This window comes from Astyanax mexicanus, chromosome 19 (genome assembly GCF_023375975.1).
Source record: "Astyanax mexicanus isolate ESR-SI-001 chromosome 19, AstMex3_surface, whole genome shotgun sequence".
NCBI lineage: Eukaryota > Metazoa > Chordata > Actinopteri > Characiformes > Acestrorhamphidae > Astyanax > Astyanax mexicanus.
Window position 1 is genome coordinate 1670726 of NC_064426.1, and position 21320 is coordinate 1692045.

A 21320-nucleotide genomic window follows, 5' to 3' on the forward strand; every position below is an offset into this window, starting at 1 on the left:
CACAGGAACACATTTATCTTTGAGTTTAGATCTGCACACTCTTGGTGAGATTTTTATCTCAGTATCTTCATGAGGGAGAATCACCTGGAAGAGTTTTCTCAGCGTCTTGAAGAAGGAAGGAGTTAAGATGATACAATCTGGCTTTGATCTAAACTGCCCTTTCCAGTTAATCACATAAATCATTGCTTCTATATAAAAAACAAAGACGTGCGTTTGACATTTGTCATGCGTCAAAAATGTTGTTTTCCTTTTAGGTTTTCTCAGGTATGCTGCTGAAAGTTGGCAACGAGTTATCAATGAAAAACATCTCCATATAAATCACCACCCACTATTAAACAATGCACACCAACCAGCTCTCCTCAACCACTGGCGAGGATGAGGTCGTTGACTCTTCTCAGGATGAAGAAAACCCAAGCATGCAGGGTGTGTTCTGGTAGAATGTCCTGAAAATAACCTCTGGCATGTGAAAGAGTGTTCTATAATAGTTTGTTACGTTTATGTGAATAGAGATGCATCAAACTATAAAATAAGTGAGATATACAGTATTTGATATGCAGCATCTGTTACTGAGTGATGTTCATTACAGTGAGCTGCCGTCAGTTCACTGCATTCAAGCTGAGCATAAAGGGCAGGACACTATAGATAGTGCTGTACGCTGGCAGTGCCAGTGTGTGATGATGTAGCTACACCACATCACCAAAGGTAATTTTGGGCATACCACCTAGCCCTAGTTAATAGGTTCTCTTCTTGCTAAGTAGAACAGCAAAAGCAATACTGTAATTATCCTCACAGGATTAAATGTTGGAGCATTTATTCACCATTCCAATCCACAGATTCACCATAAAACACACGGGTAAATCATGGTTTAACCAGTTGTAGTAAACTCTAAATTCTTCCGATTTAAAATAGTGTAAAATGATCCAAATTTCATATCTTTATTATTAACCTACAACGTAAAAAATAAATTAAATAATTTTTTAATTTTTATTTTGAAATATTTTCTGACATAAACGTTCAAGTTTGAATGTTAAATAAATTGATCGTAATTAAACATTTTGTCATAATTAAGCAGAACCTTTTTTAAAAATCATATTAGACCATTAAATATGATAATATATTATATTTGTTCAATAAAATAGTTAAAATAACAGGAATGAAACGTGGTGGGTAGTCGTGCCAGAACGTAGACATGAAGTGACTAAGAAAAACAGAGGGTCGTGTTTAGTTTAGTCTTGGTAGAGATGTTCAATAAATCTGTGTGTGTGGGGGGGGGGGCTTATGTCCAGAAGGTCTCGTGTCATGGTTTGGGGTGTGGTGCTCTATTATATTCCAACAGGACGATGCTCGTCCACACGCTGCTCCCGCTGCTTCTCAAGAGCTTAAATGCGTTAAAAACTGCAGATACTGTACTATATCAAATATCAAGAATTTTAAAAGCATTCTTATGTGCAGTCACAGAAAAGACCATGATTTTTTTTATAATGGTGAAACTGGCACTCATCAGGACCAACCCCCCAAAAAAGGAAGAGCAAGAGTTTCCTCTGTTGTGCAGGATAAGATTATCAGAGTTTCCAGCCTCAGAAACCACAAGTTAACAAACAGCTCCTCAGATAAGAGTATCTAAATGCTTCTTCACACAGAGTATTTTAGTTTGTTTAACACTATTTTTAAGTTACTACATGATTCATGATTCCTTATGTCAGGGGTGTCCAAACTACGGCCCGCGGGCCATTTGCGGCCCGTTTCCTTTTTTGGAGCGGCCCGCGAGGTATTTTAGAAATAGAATGAAAGTTGGCCCGCTGTTAAGCAGGTTTTTATAATGTGAGATTCAAAGTTTGAACGCTAGGTGTCAGAAACGGGCCAAAGAGTCTAAAAGCAGAGAGGGAGCGCAGTTGTAGCGCAGAAAAACGGGCCAAAGAGTCTAAAAGCGGAGAGGGAGCGCAGTTGTAGCGCAGAAAAACGGGCCAAAGAGTCTAAAAGCGGAGAGGGAGCGCAGTTGTAGCACAGAAAAACGGGCCAAAGAGTCTAAAAGCGGAGAGGGAGCGCAGTTGTAGCGCAGAAAAACGGGCCAAAGAGTCTAAAAGCGGAGAGAGTGCGCATTTCTAGCGCAGAAAAACGGGCCAAAGAGTCTAAAAGCGGAGAGAGTGCGCATTTCTAGCGCAGAAAAACAAGGCAAAGAGTTGCCGTAATTAAGGAGTTTAATATTAAGAGACATCATGAAATGAAACATCAATTTGAAAAATCTTAGTTTACACAACACTGTCAAAGATAAAGATAATAAGTCAAGTAAAATGGTGTGTAAAAGAAATAATCAGGAAAATGTATTATTTAAAGTGGTATATTTCATTATTTGTTTTATTACAGAGTCTTTGGCCCGTGACTTCAAATATATTTCTCCTTCTGACCCCCAACAAAAAAAGTTTGGACACCCCTGCCTTATGTGTTCCTTCATAATCTGACAGATCACTTTACTGTTCATTTACTATGTAGGAAAACATTAGATGTTTTGGTAATGTATATGCTTATTACCAAATGTGCATGTAAGGTCAGTAATACCCAGTATGAATTCTATTGCTCAGTGAAATACAGGGTTAAATCCAGTGTTCAGTGTTTTTTTAAGTGTTGTATAACAAACCTGAGCATGCAGCCAGAAATGAACCAGTATAATATAAACATAAATGAAATCTGTGCTCATTTCCCAAAGCCTGGAATAAACGTTATAGAGGAAAACCTGGTGCTGAATAAAATCTCAGAGCTGATTCGTGTCCAGCTGGGCTGATCTGAGCTGGAATAATTCAGCCCTGGGGATTTTTCCATTCAGCAGGAAGCTTATAAGAACATTTACCAGCTTTCAGCATTTATATGTTCCTCACTGTGATGCCAGTGCAGTTACTCTACACCTAGTGTGAAGCTTTACTGTGATTCTATAGAGAAAAAAGAGGCATTATGACCATCAGAAGAGTCAATTAATGAAGTATAAATACTTCTTTACATTATTTAAGTAAAAATGTTAATTGTTTATAATTTACTGGAGTAATTAATTTACATTTTCACACAAAACAAATGTAATTAAAAATATTACACGTATAGAGATATACTATTAACCTTTACTTTAAACAACTTTTACTATATTTTAAATACTGTACTGAACTCTAATGTGCTGTTTGGGTACATTTTAAAGAATTTAATAACATTAATAGCAGTTTTTATACATTTCAATTAATAATTTAGCTATTCTCATAAAAAAATGGTTTACTAAAGCAGGACTGGTGACGGGTTTTGAAGCAAAGTTAGCCTAGCGTTTCCAATTGTGAACTATATAGGCACGTTAGCATTGTTAGCGTGTTTTTCCACCAGCACAATTTTGTCTGACTAAATCAGGTGTTTTTACTCTTGGTGCGGTTAGTTTAAACAGGTGTGAAAACACAATAATCACACTCCAGCAAGTTCCAACCTCAATCATCAGGTTTGAGCCAAATGGCTGTTCAGGTGCAGTTTAACCTGATTTATTAGCCAGATTATTACTACAGCTGTACGCTGTAGCATCATTTAATGCATTTTCTTTCTTTTTATGCTTTTCCAAGTTGTAAATTGAATATTTTAAGACTATATTAAAGCTACACAGGAACACATTTATCTTTGAGTTTAGATCTGCACACTCTTGGTGAGATTTTTATCTCAGTATCTTCATGAGGGAGAATCACCTGGAAGAGTTTTCTCAGCGTCTTGAAGAAGGAAGGAGTTAAGATGATACAATCTGGCTTTGATCTAAACTGCCCTTTCCAGCTAATCACATAAATCATTGCTTCTATGTAAAAAACAAAGACGTGCGTTTGACATTTGTCATGCGTCAAAAATGTTGTTTTCCTTTTAGGTTTTCTCAGGTATGCTGCTGAAAGTTGGCAACGAGTTATCAATGAAAAACATCTCCATATAAATCACCACCCACTATTAAACAATGCACACCAACCAGCTCTCCTCAACCACTGGCGAGGATGAGGTTGTTGACTCTTCTCAGGATGAAGAAAACCCAGGCATGCAGGGTGTGTTCTGGTAGAATGTCCTGAAAATAACCTCTGGCATGTGAAAGAGTGTTCTATAATAGTTTGTTACGTTTATGTGAATAGAGATGCATCAAACTATAAAATAAGTGAGATATACAGTATTTGATATGCAGCATCTGTTACTGAGTGATGTTCATTACAGTGAGCTGCCGTCAGTTCACTGCATTCAAGCTGAGCATAAAGGGCAGGACACTATAGATAGTGCTGTACGCTGGCAGTGCCAGTGTGTGATGATGTAGCTACACCACATCACCAAAGGTAATTTTGGGCATACCACCTAGCCCTAGTTAATAGGTTCTCTTCTTGCTAAGTAGAACAGCAAAAGCAATTCTGTAATTATCCTCACAGGCTTAAATGTTGGAGCATTTATTCACCATTCCAATCCACAGATTCACCATAAAACACACGGGTAAATCATGGTTTAACCAGTTGTAGTAAACTCTAAATTCTTCCGATTTAAAATAGTGTAAAATGATCCAAATTTCATATCTTTATTATTAACCTACAACGTAAAAAATAAATTAAATAATTTTTTAATTTTTATTTTGAAATATTTTCTGACATAAACGTTCAAGTTTGAATGTTAAATAAATTGATAATAATTAAACATTTTGTCATAATTAAGCAGAACCTTTTTTAAAAATCATATTAGACCATTAAATATGATAATATATTATATTTGTTCAATAAAATAGTTAAAATAACAGGAATGAAACGTGGTGGGTAGTCGTGCCAGAACGTAGACATGAAGTGACTAAGAAAAACAGAGGGTCGTGTTTAGTTTAGTCTTGGTAGAGATGTTCAATAAATCTGTGTGTGTGTGGGGGGGGGGGGGGGGGGGCATATGTCCAGAAGGTCTCGTGTCATGGTTTGGGGTGTGGTGCTCTATTATATTCCAACAGGACGATGCTCGTCCACACGCTGCTCCCGCTGCTTCTCAAGAGCTTAAATGCGTTAAAAACTGCAGATACTGTACTATATCAAATATCAAGAATTTTAAAAGCATTCTTATGTGCAGTCACAGAAAAGACCATGATTTTTTTTATAATGGTGAAACTGGCACTCATCAGGACCAACCCCCCAAAAAAGGAAGAGCAAGAGTTTCCTCTGTTGTGCAGGATAAGATTATCAGAGTTTCCAGCCTCAGAAACCACAAGTTAACAAACAGCTCCTCAGATAAGAGTATCTAAATATTTCTTCACACAGAGTATTTTAGTTTGTTTAACACTATTTTTAAGTTACTACATGATTCATGATTCCTTATGTCAGGGGTGTCCAAACTACGGCCCGCGGGCCATTTGCGGCCCGTTTCCTTTTTTGGAGCGGCCCGCGAGGTATTTTAGAAATAGAATGAAGGTTGGCCCGCTGTTAAGCAGGTTTTTATAATGTGAGATTCAAAGTTTGAACGCTAGGTGTCAGAAACGGGCCAAAGAGTCTAAAAGCAGAGAGAGTGCGCATTTCTAGCGCAGAAAAACGGGCCAAAGAGTCTAAAAGCGGAGAGGGAGCGCAGTTGTAGCGCAGAAAAACGGGCCAAAGAGTCTAAAAGCGGAGAGGGAGCGCAGTTGTAGCGCAGAAAAACGGGCCAAAGAGTCTAAAAGCGGAGAGGGAGCGCAGTTGTAGCACAGAAAAACGGGCCAAAGAGTCTAAAAGCGGAGAGGGAGCGCAGTTGTAGCGCAGAAAAACGGGCCAAAGAGTCTAAAAGCGGAGAGAGTGCGCATTTCTAGCGCAGAAAAACAAGGCAAAGAGTCTAAAAGTTGCCGTAATTAAGGAGTTTAATATTAAGAGACATCATGAAATGAAACATCAATTTGAAAAATCTTAGTTTACACAACACTGTCAAAGATAAAGATAATAAGTCAAGTAAAATGGTGTGTAAATGAAATAATCAGGAAAATGTATTATTTAAAGTGGTATATTTCATTATTTGTTTTATTACAGAGTCTTTGGCCCGTGACTTCAAATATATTTCTCCTTCTGACCCCCAACAAAAAAAGTTTGGACACCCCTGCCTTATGTGTTCCTTCATAATCTGACAGATCACTTTACTGTTCATTTACTATGTAGGAAAACATTAGATGTTTTGGTAATGTATATGCTTATTACCAAATGTGCATGTAAGGTCAGTAATACCCAGTATGAATTCTATTGCTCAGTGAAATACAGGGTTAAATCCAGTGTTCAGTGTTTTTTTAAGTGTTGTATAACAAACCTGAGCATGCAGCCAGAAATGAACCAGTATAATATAAACATAAATGAAATCTGTGCTCATTTCCCAAAGCCTGGAATAAACGTTATAGAGGAAAACCTGGTGCTGAATAAAATCTCAGAGCTGATTCGTGTCCAGCTGGGCTGATCTGAGCTGGAATAATTCAGCCCTGGGGATTTTTCCATTCAGCAGGAAGCTTATAAGAACATTTACCAGCTTTCAGCATTTATATGTTCCTCACTGTGATGCCAGTGCAGTTACTCTACACCTAGTGTGAAGCTTTACTGTGATTCTATAGAGAAAAAAGAGGCATTATGACCATCAGAAGAGTCAATTAATGAAGTATAAATACTTCTTTACATTATTTAAGTAAAAATGTTAATTGTTTATAATTTACTGGAGTAATTAATTTACATTTTCACACAAAACAAATGTAATTAAAAATATTACACGTATAGAGATATACTATTAACCTTTACTTTAAACAACTTTTACTATATTTTAAATACTGTACTGAACTCTAATGTGCTGTTTGGGTACATTTTAAAGAATTTAATAACATTAATAGCAGTTTTTATACATTTCAATTAATAATTTAGCTATTCTCATAAAAAAAATGGTTTACTAAAGCAGAACTGGTGACGGGTTTTGAAGCAAAGTTAGCCTAGCGTTTCCAATTGTGAACTATATAGGCACGTTAGCATTGTTAGCGTGTTTTTCCACCAGCACAATTTTGTCTGACTAAATCAGGTGTTTTTACTCTTGGTGCGGTTAGTTTAAACAGGTGTGAAAACACAATAATCACACTCCAACAAGTTCCAACCTCAATCATCAGGTTTGAGCCAAATGGCTGTTCAGGTGCAGTTTAACCTGATTTATTAGCCAGATTATTACTACAGCTGTACGCTGTAGCATCATTTAATGCATTTTCTTTCTTTTTATGCTTTTCCAAGTTGTAAATTGAATATTTTAAGACTATATTAAAGCTACACAAAAACACATTTATCTTTGAGTTTAGATCTGCACACTCTTGGTGAGATTTTTATCTCAGTATCTTCATGAGGGAGAATCACCTGGAAGAGTTTTCTCAGCGTCTTGAAGAAGGAAGGAGTTCCTGGAGGATTAAATCACCATCTCAGTTCATCAGGTTTAGATCAGGGGATTAACGTGAAGAAATAACACCCTTTTTTACTCTTTACTACGTAATTCTACATGTGTTCCTTAACCGTTTTCATGTCTTTAATATTAATCTACAATGTAGGAAATACATTAAACAAAGAAATAAAATAAAAACACTGAATCAGAACTGTGTTTAAACACAGAACACAAGAGAGACATCAATCAAAAAGTGATTTAATCATTTCAGATCATCATTGATTTGATTTATCTTCAGCATGTCAAGAAACAACAGAAGAAAGAAAGGAACAGCATCCAGGTGCACGAAAAACAAAATACAACACAATAAAGGTAAAACAAAGGACAATAAAGGGTGAAATAATAAAAAAAGCAAAGACAGAGACCGACAGCATCACAGATAACAGATAAAAGATAAGGCACCACTGAGGATTCCTCAGCGAGAGAAGATCAAAGAAAAGATCAACCTGAAACAAAAGAATGCGCTGGCTCTGATCAAAGGCCATTGTCCAAATAGATCTAAAACATAATCAAGAAATAAGAGCAGATACTGGGTTTGAGTTTGGGGAGTTTTAATGCTAACGCTAAAACTGCAAAGCTAAAGAAGAACTTAAATACAGAAACATGACGGAACTGAGGGCGATTTGTTTTTACGTCTCGGCTAAAAAATAAATAAAAAAAGAATAAAAAAAATCCATAATTAATCCAGGTGGTGGAGTTTGAGGATTTGAGAGAAAATTCAGGTCCATAATGTAAAAATTCTGTTCTGAATCACGATTAATCAGATTATTCGGAACACACATTTGGTCAAATTTTATAAAAAACAATCTAGCAAAAATCTTTTCCAGGAATTTGTTCCAACTGCCTGGTCAGTGCTGTTTTGTGTGCAATTAATCAAGTTTTTGTGATTAATCGCGATTAATCACATTTCTGAGATGCACATTTGACCATGCAACAAGGTTTAGTATTTTACTAAATACAATTAAGTACAGCAACAATTTTGTTTAAGATTTTATTCCAACTGCTTCGTAATTGTGTAAAATAATCACATTGTTTTGTTCGATTAATCACTATTAGTCACATTTTTGTGTGATTAATCGAGATTTTAAATTTTACACATCAGGGTTTTGTTGATTTGTCTGATTAATTCGAATAATTATTTTTTTTGCGTGTGATTAATTTTGATTAATCACTTTTTGGGACCCTAAACATAATTTTTACCTTTACCTTTATACTGTTCCAACTGCCTGTACAGAACTGATGTGTGATTGGTTAAATAATTACAGTGTTTTGTGTAATTATTCACAATTAAACACATTTTTCAGAGATTAATTGCAACAATTAGCTTTTGGACACAAATTTGACCCTAAAGACGATTTGTCCTAAAAACAGTTTACTGAAACTCCTGGTGTGAACGTTTACTCTCTGGGCCCGCATTCTCCACCAGTAAGATCAGAGTGTGGTTGGTGGTGAGTTGAGGAGAAAACTCAGGTTTTTCGGCCGTTTGAAAACAAACCAGCGCATTAAAACAGAACAACATATAATCTACTGTTAAACCCAGTAAACCCAGTAAACCCAGAACAGTCACAATATTGATGGCTTGAGAAACTCAAGCAAACTTACATAAATTCAGTGAAAACAGGATTGTAAACATTTCTAAACAGCAGAATTTGGGACTAAACCCACCCGGGTTTATAGAATTAAAAACACATCTAATATTTATTTGGGTTATAAATGCAATAAAAATAATAAAATGTGGATATTTTAGTGTGGTGGGTCCGTCTTACTCATATAATGTCAAATATAATTAACTTTACAATGACAATATAGTTTATTAAGCAGTTAAGTGTTGATATCCTTATAATTCTGATATAATCACAATTTTTACCTTTTTTGTTTTTTAGGAAATTCAATAAAAATTAATTAAAACAATGTATTATAAATAAAAATTTGGTGATTTCAGATACACTCTATAAATGTCAACATCAATCAGATTAAAAAGTCTGAAGTATTTCTTCTAATAAAAGATTTGAGGAATTCCCAGCAAACAAAATAATAACTGAACTCAAAATATCTAAAATTTCTCATTTTTTGACAAGTGTATAAAATATTATACGATGAACTGGCTCATTTCTACAAATGTGTTCTTGTGTGCAGTTATTCATAATGATCTAACTGTAATATTTTTGGCTTGTTTAAAAAAAAAATATATATATTTACTATGTAAAATAAACTAAAACATTCTGAGAAATAACACCATTCAATTGTCTAAGAATATTCTTACAACTGCCATATGAGAAATATTAGATATTTAAATATATCTGAGATGATATTATCTGAATACATATTTATTTATTTATTTATTTATTGCAGTAAACTTAAAATTCTTATAGACAAAAATAGACTTTATCCCATGTGTTTTTTTAGTCCAAAAACTTGTACAATTCATTCGTCAGTTGAAAAGTGTTTAAAACAAGGCCCCAGATTTACACTGAGACAGCTGGACAGTAAGACAGCTGGACAGTGGGACAGTGAGAAACTGCAAAGCTTGGACAGTGAGACTCAAAAATCCTGATACACCAGGACACATACACTGTAACAGCGAGACACTGAGACAGCGGGACACTGCAAAATTGGGATAGGGAGACAGTGGAACAATGGGAAAATGAGAGAGTATGACAGTTGGACAATGAGACAATGACAATAAAAGAGTGGGACAGTGGGACAGTGAGCTACTGGGGAAGTGAGAGAGTGTGATAAATAAGCAAAGGGATACAGAGACAGAGAGACAGTGGGATACAAATACAGAGAGAGAGAGAGAGAGAGAGAGAGAGAGAGAGAGAAAGAGAGAGAGAGAGTAGGATACAGAGACAGAGAAAGTGAGACAGTGGGATACAAAGACAGAGGCACAGTGGGACAGTAAGACAGTGGGATACAGAGTCAGTGAGACAGTAAGACAGTGGAATACAGAGACAGAGATACATACAGTGGGAAAGTAGAATACAGAGACAGTGAGACAGTAAGACAGTGGGATACAGAGAGAGTGAGACAGACAGTGGGACAGTGGGATACAGAGACAGTAAGACAGACAGTGGGAAAGTGGGATACAGAGACAGTGAGACAGACAGTGGGAAAGTAGAATACAGAGACAGTAAGACAGACAGTAGGACAGTGGGATACAGAGACAGTGAGACAGACAGTGGGAAAGTAGAATACAGAGACAGTAAGACAGACAGTAGGACAGTGGGATACAGAGACAGTGAGACAGTTTGATTGTTGTGGGGGAGCCTGATCTTTTTGGTTTCTCAGCATTAAAGGAAAAGGCACGGTCACTGGAATGAGGAAGTGTTGACGTATGCCTGCAAACGTAAGAGTCCGCCACCAGCCCCCCTGTGAACAGTCCAATCAGCATCCGCGTCCATGGAAACGCACGAGTCAAGGCACCAATAGCGCTCCAATCGAGAGCTTCACCGCAAGCGTACATTCTTCAGACGCCCGTATCAGCATTTCACCTGCACACCCTGACGGACAGCTGGCTCAGGAGATGCTATCGTTACCCTAGCAGCAGTCGCCGAGGCCAACAGTGGGGTTTATTTAGTTTATCACAAAAAAGAGAAACAAAAAAATGTTAAAATAAAAAAATAAAAAAGCCCTCCACCTGTCCTCCACCCACCCATCGCGCTTCGCGCTGCGCCACTGCTTGTGCAAAGATGGCAAGATAATTGTGAAAAGTCTTTAAAAAATATAATATTTTCTCTGAAACTCTGAATTAAAAAGTATAGGCCGTCCGACACTCCGCTGCATATCTGACATAAAGCCAAGGCACATTTGGTTACTGCATCCGGTGGACGTTCAAGAATACGTCCGTCACTTCGGTGCTTCGCCGAGGTCCACTGTGATTTTGGTGAACAGCTGGTCCTTCTCCACTTTCACCACTTTGTAGGATAAGGAGTTGATGCCGTCTTTGTGCATGGTCTCTCTGGTGTGAGCTATCCGGTCGAACCTGAAACCAGAAACCACACAGTTTACATTAGAGCTAAAAATGAAATATGGGCAAGGGGTTCGTTCGTAGGGCTTAGCGAACTTTCAAACATCTCAGTACCGCCATACTGCTCACGCTACAGCAAAATTTACTGATGATCAGTGATGGTTTGGAGAGTCATGTCTGTCATCTGCTGGTGTTGATCCACTGTGTTTTATTATCAAGTCAGTGCACTTCATATCTTACAGCTTCCCTCTGCTGAAAACAACTTTTATGGAGATGCAGATTTCATTTTCCAGCAGGCTTTGGCACACTGCCCACACTGTTAAAAGTACCAAATGGTCTTACATAATTCATTTTTGATAAATAAGCGATGAATCCCGATGAATTCCACCTGATTCCCATCCATTAAAAATTATGTGATTGGTCTCGATTACCGATCATGGCATCAGATCGGTAACATGCCTACCAGTCATGGTTACTAGGATGATGCCAAGTAGTTGCTGTGGTACTCTCTGTGGTACAAACATTATGCTACGTAGCCTAATTATTAGGAACACCCAGAAACCAGGAGATTTTAATAGGGCTATTAAAATCTATTATTAAGTATGCTACAGAACCACACCTTAAACTGATCCTCTGTGTGGTTTGGCACTGGATGCACGCATGTGGCATTTAAAATTTGAATTAAACAGACATGTATTCAGTAATTAAGATGATACAATCTGGCTTTCATCTAAACTGCCCTTTCCAGTTAAACACATAAACCATTGCTTCTATATAAAAAACAAAGACGTGCGTTTGACATTTGTCATGCGCCAAAAATGTTGTTTTCCTTTTAGGTTTTCTCAGGTATGCTGCTGAAAGTTGGCAATGAGTTATGAATGAAAAACATCTCCATATAAAACACCACCCACTATTAAACAATGCACACCAACCAGCTCTCCTCAACCACTGGCGAGGATGAGGTTGTTGACTCTTCTCAGGATGAAGAAAACCCAGGCATGCAGGGTGTGTTCTGGTAGAATGTCCTGAAAATAACCTCTGGCATGTGAAAGAGTGTTCTATAATAGTTTGTTACGTTTATGTGAATAGAGATGCATCAAACTATAAAATAAGTGAGATATACAGTATTTGATATGCAGCATCTGTTACTGAGTGATGTTCATTACAGTGAGCTGCCGTCAGTTCACTGCATTCAAGCTGAGCATAAAGGGCAGGACACTATAGATAGTGCTGTACGCTGGCAGTGCCAGTGTGTGATGATGTAGCTACACCACATCACCAAAGGTAATTTTGGGCATACCACCTAGCCCTAGTTAATAGGTTCTCTTCTTGCTAAGTAGAACAGCAAAAGCAATTCTGTAATTATCCTCACAGGATTAAATGTTGGAGCATTTATTCACCATTCCAATCCACAGATTCACCATAAAACACACGGGTAAATCATGGTTTAACCAGTTGTAGTAAACTCTAAATTCTTCCGATTTAAAATAGTGTAAAATGATCCAAATTTCATATCTTTATTATTAACCTACAACGTAAAAAATAAATTAAATATTTTTTTAATTTTTATTTTGAAATATTTTCTGACATAAACGTTCAAGTTTGAATGTTAAATAAATTGATCGTAATTAAACATTTTGTCATAATTAAGCAGAACCTTTTTTAAAAATCATATTAGACCATTAAATATGATAATATATTATATTTGTTCAATAAAATAGTTAAAATAACAGGAATGAAACGTGGTGGGTAGTCGTGCCAGAACGTAGACATGAAGTGACTAAGAAAAACAGAGGGTCGTGTTTAGTTTAGTCTTGGTAGAGATGTTCAATAAATCTGTGTGTGTGTGTGTGTGTGGGGGGGGGGTGGGGGGGGCATATGTCCAGAAGGTCTCGTGTCATGGTTTGGGGTGTGGTGCTCTATTATATTCCAACAGGACGATGCTCGTCCACACGCTGCTCCCGCTGCTTCTCAAGAGCTTAAATGCGTTAAAAACTGCAGATACTGTACTATATCAAATATCAAGAATTTTAAAAGCATTCTTATGTGCAGTCACAGAAAAGACCATGATTTTTTTTTATAATGGTGAAACTGGCACTCACCAGGACCAACCCCCCAAAAAAGGAAGAGCAAGAGTTTCCTCTGTTGTGCAGGATAAGATTATCAGAGTTTCCAGCCTCAGAAACCACAAGTTAACAAACAGCTCCTCAGATAAGAGTATCTAAATACTTCTTCACACAGAGTATTTTAGTTTGTTTAACACTATTTTTAAGTTACTACATGATTCATGATTCCTTATGTCAGGGGTGTCCAAACTACGGCCCGCGGGCCATTTGCGGCCCGTTTCCTTTTTTGGAGCGGCCCGCGAGGTATTTTAGAAATAGAATGAAGGTTGGCCCGCTGTTAAGCAGGTTTTTATAATGTGAGATTCAAAGTTTGAACGCTAGGTGTCAGAAACGGGCCAAAGAGTCTAAAAGCGGAGAGGGAGCGCAGTTGTAGCACAGAAAAACGGGCCAAAGAGTCTAAAAGCGGAGAGGGAGCGCAGTTGTAGCGCAGAAAAACGGGCCAAAGAGTCTAAAAGCGGAGAGAGTGCACATTTCTAGCGCAGAAAAACGGGCCAAAGAGTCTAAAAGCGGAGAGAGTGCGCATTTCTAGCGCAGAAAAACGGGCCAAAGAGTCTAAAAGCGGAGAGGGAGCGCAGTTGTAGCACAGAAAAACGGGCCAAAGAGTCTAAAAGCGGAGAGAGTGCACATTTCTAGCGCAGAAAAACAAGGCAAAGAGTCTAAAAGTTGCCGTAATTAAGGAGTTTAATATTAAGAGACATCATGAAATGAAACATCAATTTGAAAAATCTTAGTTTACACAACACTGTCAAAGATAAAGATAGTAAGTCAAATAAAATGGTGTGTAAATGAAAGTAATTAGGGAAAATGTATTATTTAAAGTGGTATATTTCATTATTTGTTTTATTACAGAGTCTTTGGCCCGTGACTTCAAATATATTTCTCCTTCTGACCCCCAACAAAAAAAGTTTGGACACCCCTGCCTTATGTGTTCCTTCATAATCTGACAGATCACTTTACTGTTCATTTACTATGTAGGAAAACATTAGATGTTTTGGTAATGTATATGCTTATTACCAAATGTGCATGTAAGGTCAGTAATACCCAGTATGAATTCTATTGCTCAGTGAAATACAGGGTTAAATCCAGTGTTCAGTGTTTTTTTAAGTGTTGTATAACAAACCTGAGCATGCAGCCAGAAATGAACCAGTATAATATAAACATAAATGAAATCTGTGCTCATTTCCCAAAGCCTGGAATAAACGTTATAGAGGAAAACCTGGTGCTGAATAAAATCTCAGAGCTGATTCGTGTCCAGCTGGGCTGATCTGAGCTGGAATAATTCAGCCCTGGGGATTTTTCCATTCAGCAGGAAGCTTATAAGAACATTTACCAGCTTTCAGCATTTATATGTTCCTCACTGTGATGCCAGTGCAGTTACTCTACACCTAGTGTGAAGCTTTACTGTGATTCTATAGAGAAAAAAGAGGCATTATGACCATCAGAAGAGTCAATTAATGAAGTATAAATACTTCTTTACATTATTTAAGTAAAAATGTTAATTGTTTATAATTTACTGGAGTAATTAATTTACATTTTCACACAAAACAAATGTAATTAAAAATATTACACGTATAGAGATATACTATTAACCTTTACTTTAAACAACTTTTACTATATTTTAAATACTGTACTGAACTCTAATGTGCTGTTTGGGTACATTTTAAAGAATTTAATAACATTAATAGCAGTTTTTATACATTTCAATTAATAATTTAGCTATTCTCATAAAAAAATGGTTTACTAAAGCAGGACTGGTGACGGGTTTTGAAGCAAAGTTAGCCTAGCGTTTCCAATTGTGAACTATATAGGCACGTTAGCATTGTTAGCGTGTTTTTCCACCAGCACAATTTTGTCTGACTAAATCAGGTGTTTTTACTCTTGGTGCGGTTAGTTTAAACAGGTGTGAAAACACAATAATCACACTCCAACAAGTTCCAACCTCAATCATCAGGTTTGAGCCAAATGGCTGTTCAGGTGCAGTTTAACCTGATTTATTAGCCAGATTATTACTACAGCTGTACGCTGTAGCATCATTTAATGCATTTTCTTTCTTTTTATGCTTTTCCAAGTTGTAAATTGAATATTTTAAGACTATATTAAAGCTACACAGGAACACATTTATCTTTGAGTTTAGATCTGCACACTCTTGGTGAGATTTTTATCTCAGTATCTTCATGAGGGAGAATCACCTGGAAGAGTTTTCTCAGCGTCTTGAAGAAGGAAGGAGTTCCTGGAGGATTAAATCACCATCTCAGTTCATCAGGTTTAGATCAGGGGATTAACGTGAAGAAATAACACCCTTTTTTACTCTTTACTACGTAATTCTACATGTGTTCCTTAACCGTTTTCATGTCTTTAATATTAATCTACAATGTAGGAAATACATTAAACAAAGAAATAAAATAAAAACACTGAATCAGAACTGTGTTTAAACACAGAACACAAGAGAGACATCAATCAAAAAGTGATTTAATCATTTCAGATCATCATTGATTTGATTTATCTTCAGCATGTCAAGAAACAACAGAAGAAAGAAAGGAACAGCATCCAGGTGCACGAAAAACAAAATACAACACAATAAAGGTAAAACAAAGGACAATAAAGGGTGAAATAATAAAAAAAGCAAAGACAGAGACCGACAGCATCACAGATAAAAGATAAGGCACCACTGAGGATTCCTCAGAGAGAGAAGATCAAAGAAAAGATCAACCTGAAACAAAAGAATGCGCTGGCTCTGATCAAAGGCCATTGTCCAAATAGATCTAAAACATAATCAAGAAATAAGAGCAGATACTGGGTTTGAGTTTGGGGAGTTTTAATGCTAACGCTAAAACTGCAAAGCTAAAGAAGAACTTAAATACAGAAACATGACGGAACTGAGGGCGATTTGTTTTTACGTCTCGGCTAAAAAAAAAAAAAAAGAATAAAAAAAATCCATAATTAATCCAGGTGGTGGAGTTTGAGGATTTGAGAGAAAATTCAGGTCCATAATGTAAACATTCTGTTCTGAATCACGATTAATCAGATTATTCGGAACACACATTTGGTCAAATTTTATAAAATACAATCTAGCAAAAATCTTTTCCAGGAATTTGTTCCAACTGCCTGGTCAGTGCTGTTTTGTGTGCAATTAATCAAGTTTTTGTGATTAATCGCGATTAATCACATTTCTGAGATGCACATTTGACCATGCAACAAGGTTTAGTATTTTACTAAATACAATTAAGTACAGCAACAATTTTGTTTAAGATTTTATTCCAACTGCTTCGTAATTGTGTAAAATAATCACATTGTTTTGTTCGATTAATCACTATTAGTCACATTTTTGTGTGATTAATCGAGATTTTAAATTTTACACATCAGGGTTTTGTTGATTTGTCTGATTAATTCGAATAATTATTTTTTTTGCGTGTGATTAATTTTGATTAATCACTTTTTGGGACCCTAAACATAATTTTTACCTTTACCTTTATACTGTTCCAACTGCCTGTACAGAACTGCTGTGTGATTGGTTAAATAATTACAGTGTTTTGTGTAATTATTCACAATTAAACACATTTTTCAGACATTAATTGCAACAATTAGCTTTTGGACACAAATTTGACCCTAAAGACGATTTGTCCTAAAAACAGTTTACTGAAACTCCTGGTGTGAACGTTTACTCTCTGGGCCCGCATTCTCCACCAGTAAGATCAGAGTGTGGTTGGTGGTGAGTTGAGGAGAAAACTCAGGTTTTTCGGCCGTTTGAAAACAAACCAGCGCATTAAAACAGAACAACATATAATCTACTGTTAAACCCAGTAAACCCAGAACAGTCACAATATTGATGGCTTGAGAAACTCAAGCAAACTTACATAAATTCAGTGAAAACAGGATTGTAAACATTTCTAAACAGCAGAATTTGGGACTAAACCCACCCGGGTTTATAGAATTAAAAATACATCTAATATTTATTTGGGTTATAAATGCAATAAAAATAATAAAATGTGGATATTTTAGTGTGGTGGGTCCGTCTTACTCATATAATGTCAAATATAATTAACTTTACAATGACAATATAGTTTATTAAGCAGTTAAGTGTTGATATCCTTATAATTCTGATATAATCACAATTTTTACCTTTTTTGTTTTTTAGGAAATTCAATAAAAATTAATTAAAACAATGTATTATAAATAATAATTTGGTGATTTCAGATACACTCTATAAATGTCAACATCAATCAGATTAAAAAGTCTGAAGTATTTCTTCTAATAAAAGATTTGAGGAATTCCCAGCAAACAAAATAATAACTGAACTCAAAATATCTAAAATTTCTCATTTTTTGACAAGTGTATAAAATATTATACGATGAACTGGCTCATTTCTACAAATGTGTTCTTGTGTGCAGTTATTCATAATGATCTAACTGTAATATTTTTGGCTTGTTTAAAAAAATATATATATATATTTACTATGTAAAATAAACTAAAACATTCTGAGAAATAACACCATTCAATTGTCTAAGAATATTCTTACAACTGCCATATGAGAAATATTAGATATTTAAATATATCTGAGATGATATTATCTGAATACTTATTTATTTATTTATTTATTTATTTATTGCAGTAAACTTAAAATTCTTAAAGACAAAAATAGACTTTATCCCATGTGTTTTTTTAGTCCAAAAACTTGTACAATTCATTCGTCAGTTGAAAAGTGTTTAAAACAAGGCCCCAGATTTACACTGAGACAGCTGGACAGTAAGACAGCTGGACAGTGGGACAGTGAGAAACTGCAAAGCTTGGACAGTGAGACTCAAAAATCCTGATACACCAGGACACAAACTGTAACAGCGAGACACTGAGACAGCGGGACACTGCAAAATTGGGATAGGGAGACAGTGGAACAATGGGAAAATGAGAGAGTATGACAGTTGGACAGTTGGACAATGAGACAATGACAATAAAAGAGTGGGACAGTGGGACAGTGAGCTACTGGGGAAGTGAGAGAGTGTGATACATAAGCAAAGGGATATAGACACAGAGACAGTGGGATACAAATACAGAGAGAGAGAGAGAGAGAGAGAGAGAGAGAGAGAGAGAGAGAGAGAGAGAGAGAGAGAGAGAGAGAGAGAGAGAGAGAGAGAGTAGGATACAGAGACAGAGAAAGTGAGACAGTGGGATACAAAGACAGAGGGACAGTGGGACAGTAAGACAGTGGGATACAGAGTCAGTGGGACAGTAAGACAGTGGGATACAGAGACAGAGATACATACAGTGGGAAAGTAGAATACAGAGACAGTAAGACAGACAGTAGGACAGTGGGATACAGAGACAGTGAGACAGACAGTGGGAAAGTAGAATACAGAGACAGTAAGACAGACAGTAGGACAGTGGGATACAGAGAGAGTGAGACAGACAGTGGGATACAGAGACAGTAAGACAGACAGTGGGAAAGTAGAATACAGAGACAGTAAGACAGACAGTAGGACAGTGGGATACAGAGAGAATGAGACAGACAGTGGGATACAGAGACAGTAAGACAGACAGTGGGAAAGTGGGATACAGAGACAGTGAGACAGTTCGATTGTTGTGGGGGAGCCTGATCTTTTTGGTTTCTCAGCATTAAAGGAAAAGGCACGGTCACTGGAATGAGGAAGTGTTGACGTATGCCTGCAAACGTAAGAGTCCGCCACCAGCCCCCCTGTGAACAGTCCAATCAGCATCCGCGTCCATGGAAACGCACGAGTCAAGGCACCAATAGCGCTCCAATCGAGAGCTTCACCGCAAGCGTACATTCTTCAGACGTCCGTATCAGCATTTCACCTGCACACCCTGACGGACAGCTGGCTCAGGAGATGCTATCGTTACCCTAGCAGCAGTCGCCGAGGCCAACAGTGGGGTTTATTTAGTTTATCACAAAAAAGAGAAACAAAAAAATGTTAAAATAAAAAAATAAAAAAGCCCTCCACCTGTCCTCCACCCACCCATCGCGCTTCGCGCTACGCCACTGCTTGTGCAAAGATGGCAAGATAATTGTGAAAAGTCTTTAAAAAATATAATATTTTCTCTGAAACTCTGAATTAAAAAGTATAGGCCGTCCGACACTCCGCTGCATATCTGACATAAAGCCAAGGCACATTTGGTTACTGCATCCGGTGGACGTTCAAGAATACGTCCGTCACTTCGGTGCTTCGCCGAGGTCCACTGTGATTTTGGTGAACAGCTGGTCCTTCTCCACTTTCACCACTTTGTAGGATAAGGAGTTGATGCCGTCTTTGTGCATGGTCTCTCTGGTGTGAGCTATCCGGTCGAACCTGAAACCAGAAACCACACAGTTTACATTAGAGCTAAAAACGAAATATGGGCAAGGGGTTCGTTCGTAGGGCTTAGCGAACTTTCAAACATCTCAGTACCGCCATACTGCTCACGCTACAGCAAAATTTACTGATGATCAGTGATGGTTTGGAGAGTCATGTCTGTCATCTGCTGGTGTTGATCCACTGTGTTTTATTATCAAGTCAGTGCACTTCATATCTTACAGCTTCCCTCTGCTGAAAACAACTTTTATGGAGATGCAGATTTCATTTTCCAGCAGGCTTTGGCACACTGCCCACACTGTTAAAAGTACCAAATGGTCTTACATAATTCATTTTTGATAAATAAGCGATGAATCCCGATGAATTCCACCTGATTCCCATCCATTAAAAATTATGTGATTGGTCTCGATTACCGATCATGGCATCAGATCGGTAACATGCCTACCAGTCATGGTTACTAGGATGATGCCAAGTAGTTGCTGTGGTACTCTCTGTGGTACAAACATTATGCTACGTAGCCTAATTATTAGGAACATCCAGAAACCAGGAGATTTTAATAGGGCTATTAAAATCTATTATTAAGTATGCTACAGAACCACACCTTAAACTGATCCTCTGTGTGGTTTGGCACTGGATGCACGCATGTGGCATTTAAAATTTTAATTAAACAGACATGTACTCAGTAATTAAGATGATACAATCTGGCTTTCATCTAAACTGCCCTTTCCAGTTAAACACATAAACCATTGCTTCTATGTAAAAAACAAAGACGTGCGTTTGACATTTGTCATGCGCCAAAAATGTTGTTTTCCTTTTAGGTTTTCTCAGGTATGCTGCTGAAAGTTGGCAACGAGTTATCAATGAAAAACATCTCCATATAAATCACCACCCACTATTAAACAATGCACACCAACCAGCTCTCCTCAACCACTGGCGAGGATGAGGTTGTTGACTCTTCTCAGGATTAAGAAAACCCAAGCATGCAGGGTGTGTTCTGGTAGAATGTCCTGAAAATAACCTCTGGCATGTGAAAGAGTGTTCTATAATAGTTTGTTACGTTTATGTGAATAGAGATGCATCAAACTATAAAATAAGTGAGATATACAGTATTTGATATGCAGCATCTGTTACTGAGTGATGTTCATTACAGTGAGCTGCCGTCAGTTCACTGCATTCAAGCTGAGCATAAAGGGCAGGACACTATAGATAGTGCTGTACGCTGGCAGTGCCAGTGTGTGATGATGTAGCTACACCACATCACCAAAGGTAATTTTGGGCATACCACCTAGCCCTAGTTAATAGGTTCTCTTCTTGCTAAGTAGAACAGCAAAAGCAATACTGTACTGCATTTATTCACATAGACAAATTGTGTGGCTGAAAATAATGTCCCCTATTATATGTTATGACATCTCGAGTTTCCTCCTGATGTTTCTGATTACAGCCAGTGGGGAAAAAGGTTAAACTGTTTTTTTGTTTTGTTAAAGGAACTAGAACGAGTAA

General features: G+C 37.1%; 1 protein-coding gene across 2 annotated transcripts in view; it reads right to left on the bottom strand.

Annotated features, from left to right (window-relative positions):
* Positions 1-7607: 7607 nt before the first annotated feature.
* b4galt1l (DP-Gal:betaGlcNAc beta 1,4- galactosyltransferase, polypeptide 1, like) overlaps positions 7608-21320 on the bottom strand; it is a 45562-nt gene continuing 31849 nt past the window's right edge. The window contains exon 6 of one of the 2 annotated variants that reach the window (XM_049468191.1): positions 7608-11407. In XM_049468191.1, coding sequence (XP_049324148.1) covers positions 11272-11407 — 136 coding nt within the window. In that variant the 3' untranslated portion in view covers positions 7608-11271. Of the gene's footprint in view, positions 11408-15971; positions 19818-21320 lie in introns of those variants that run through there. The other variant, XM_022676434.2, reaches the window with a different exon arrangement.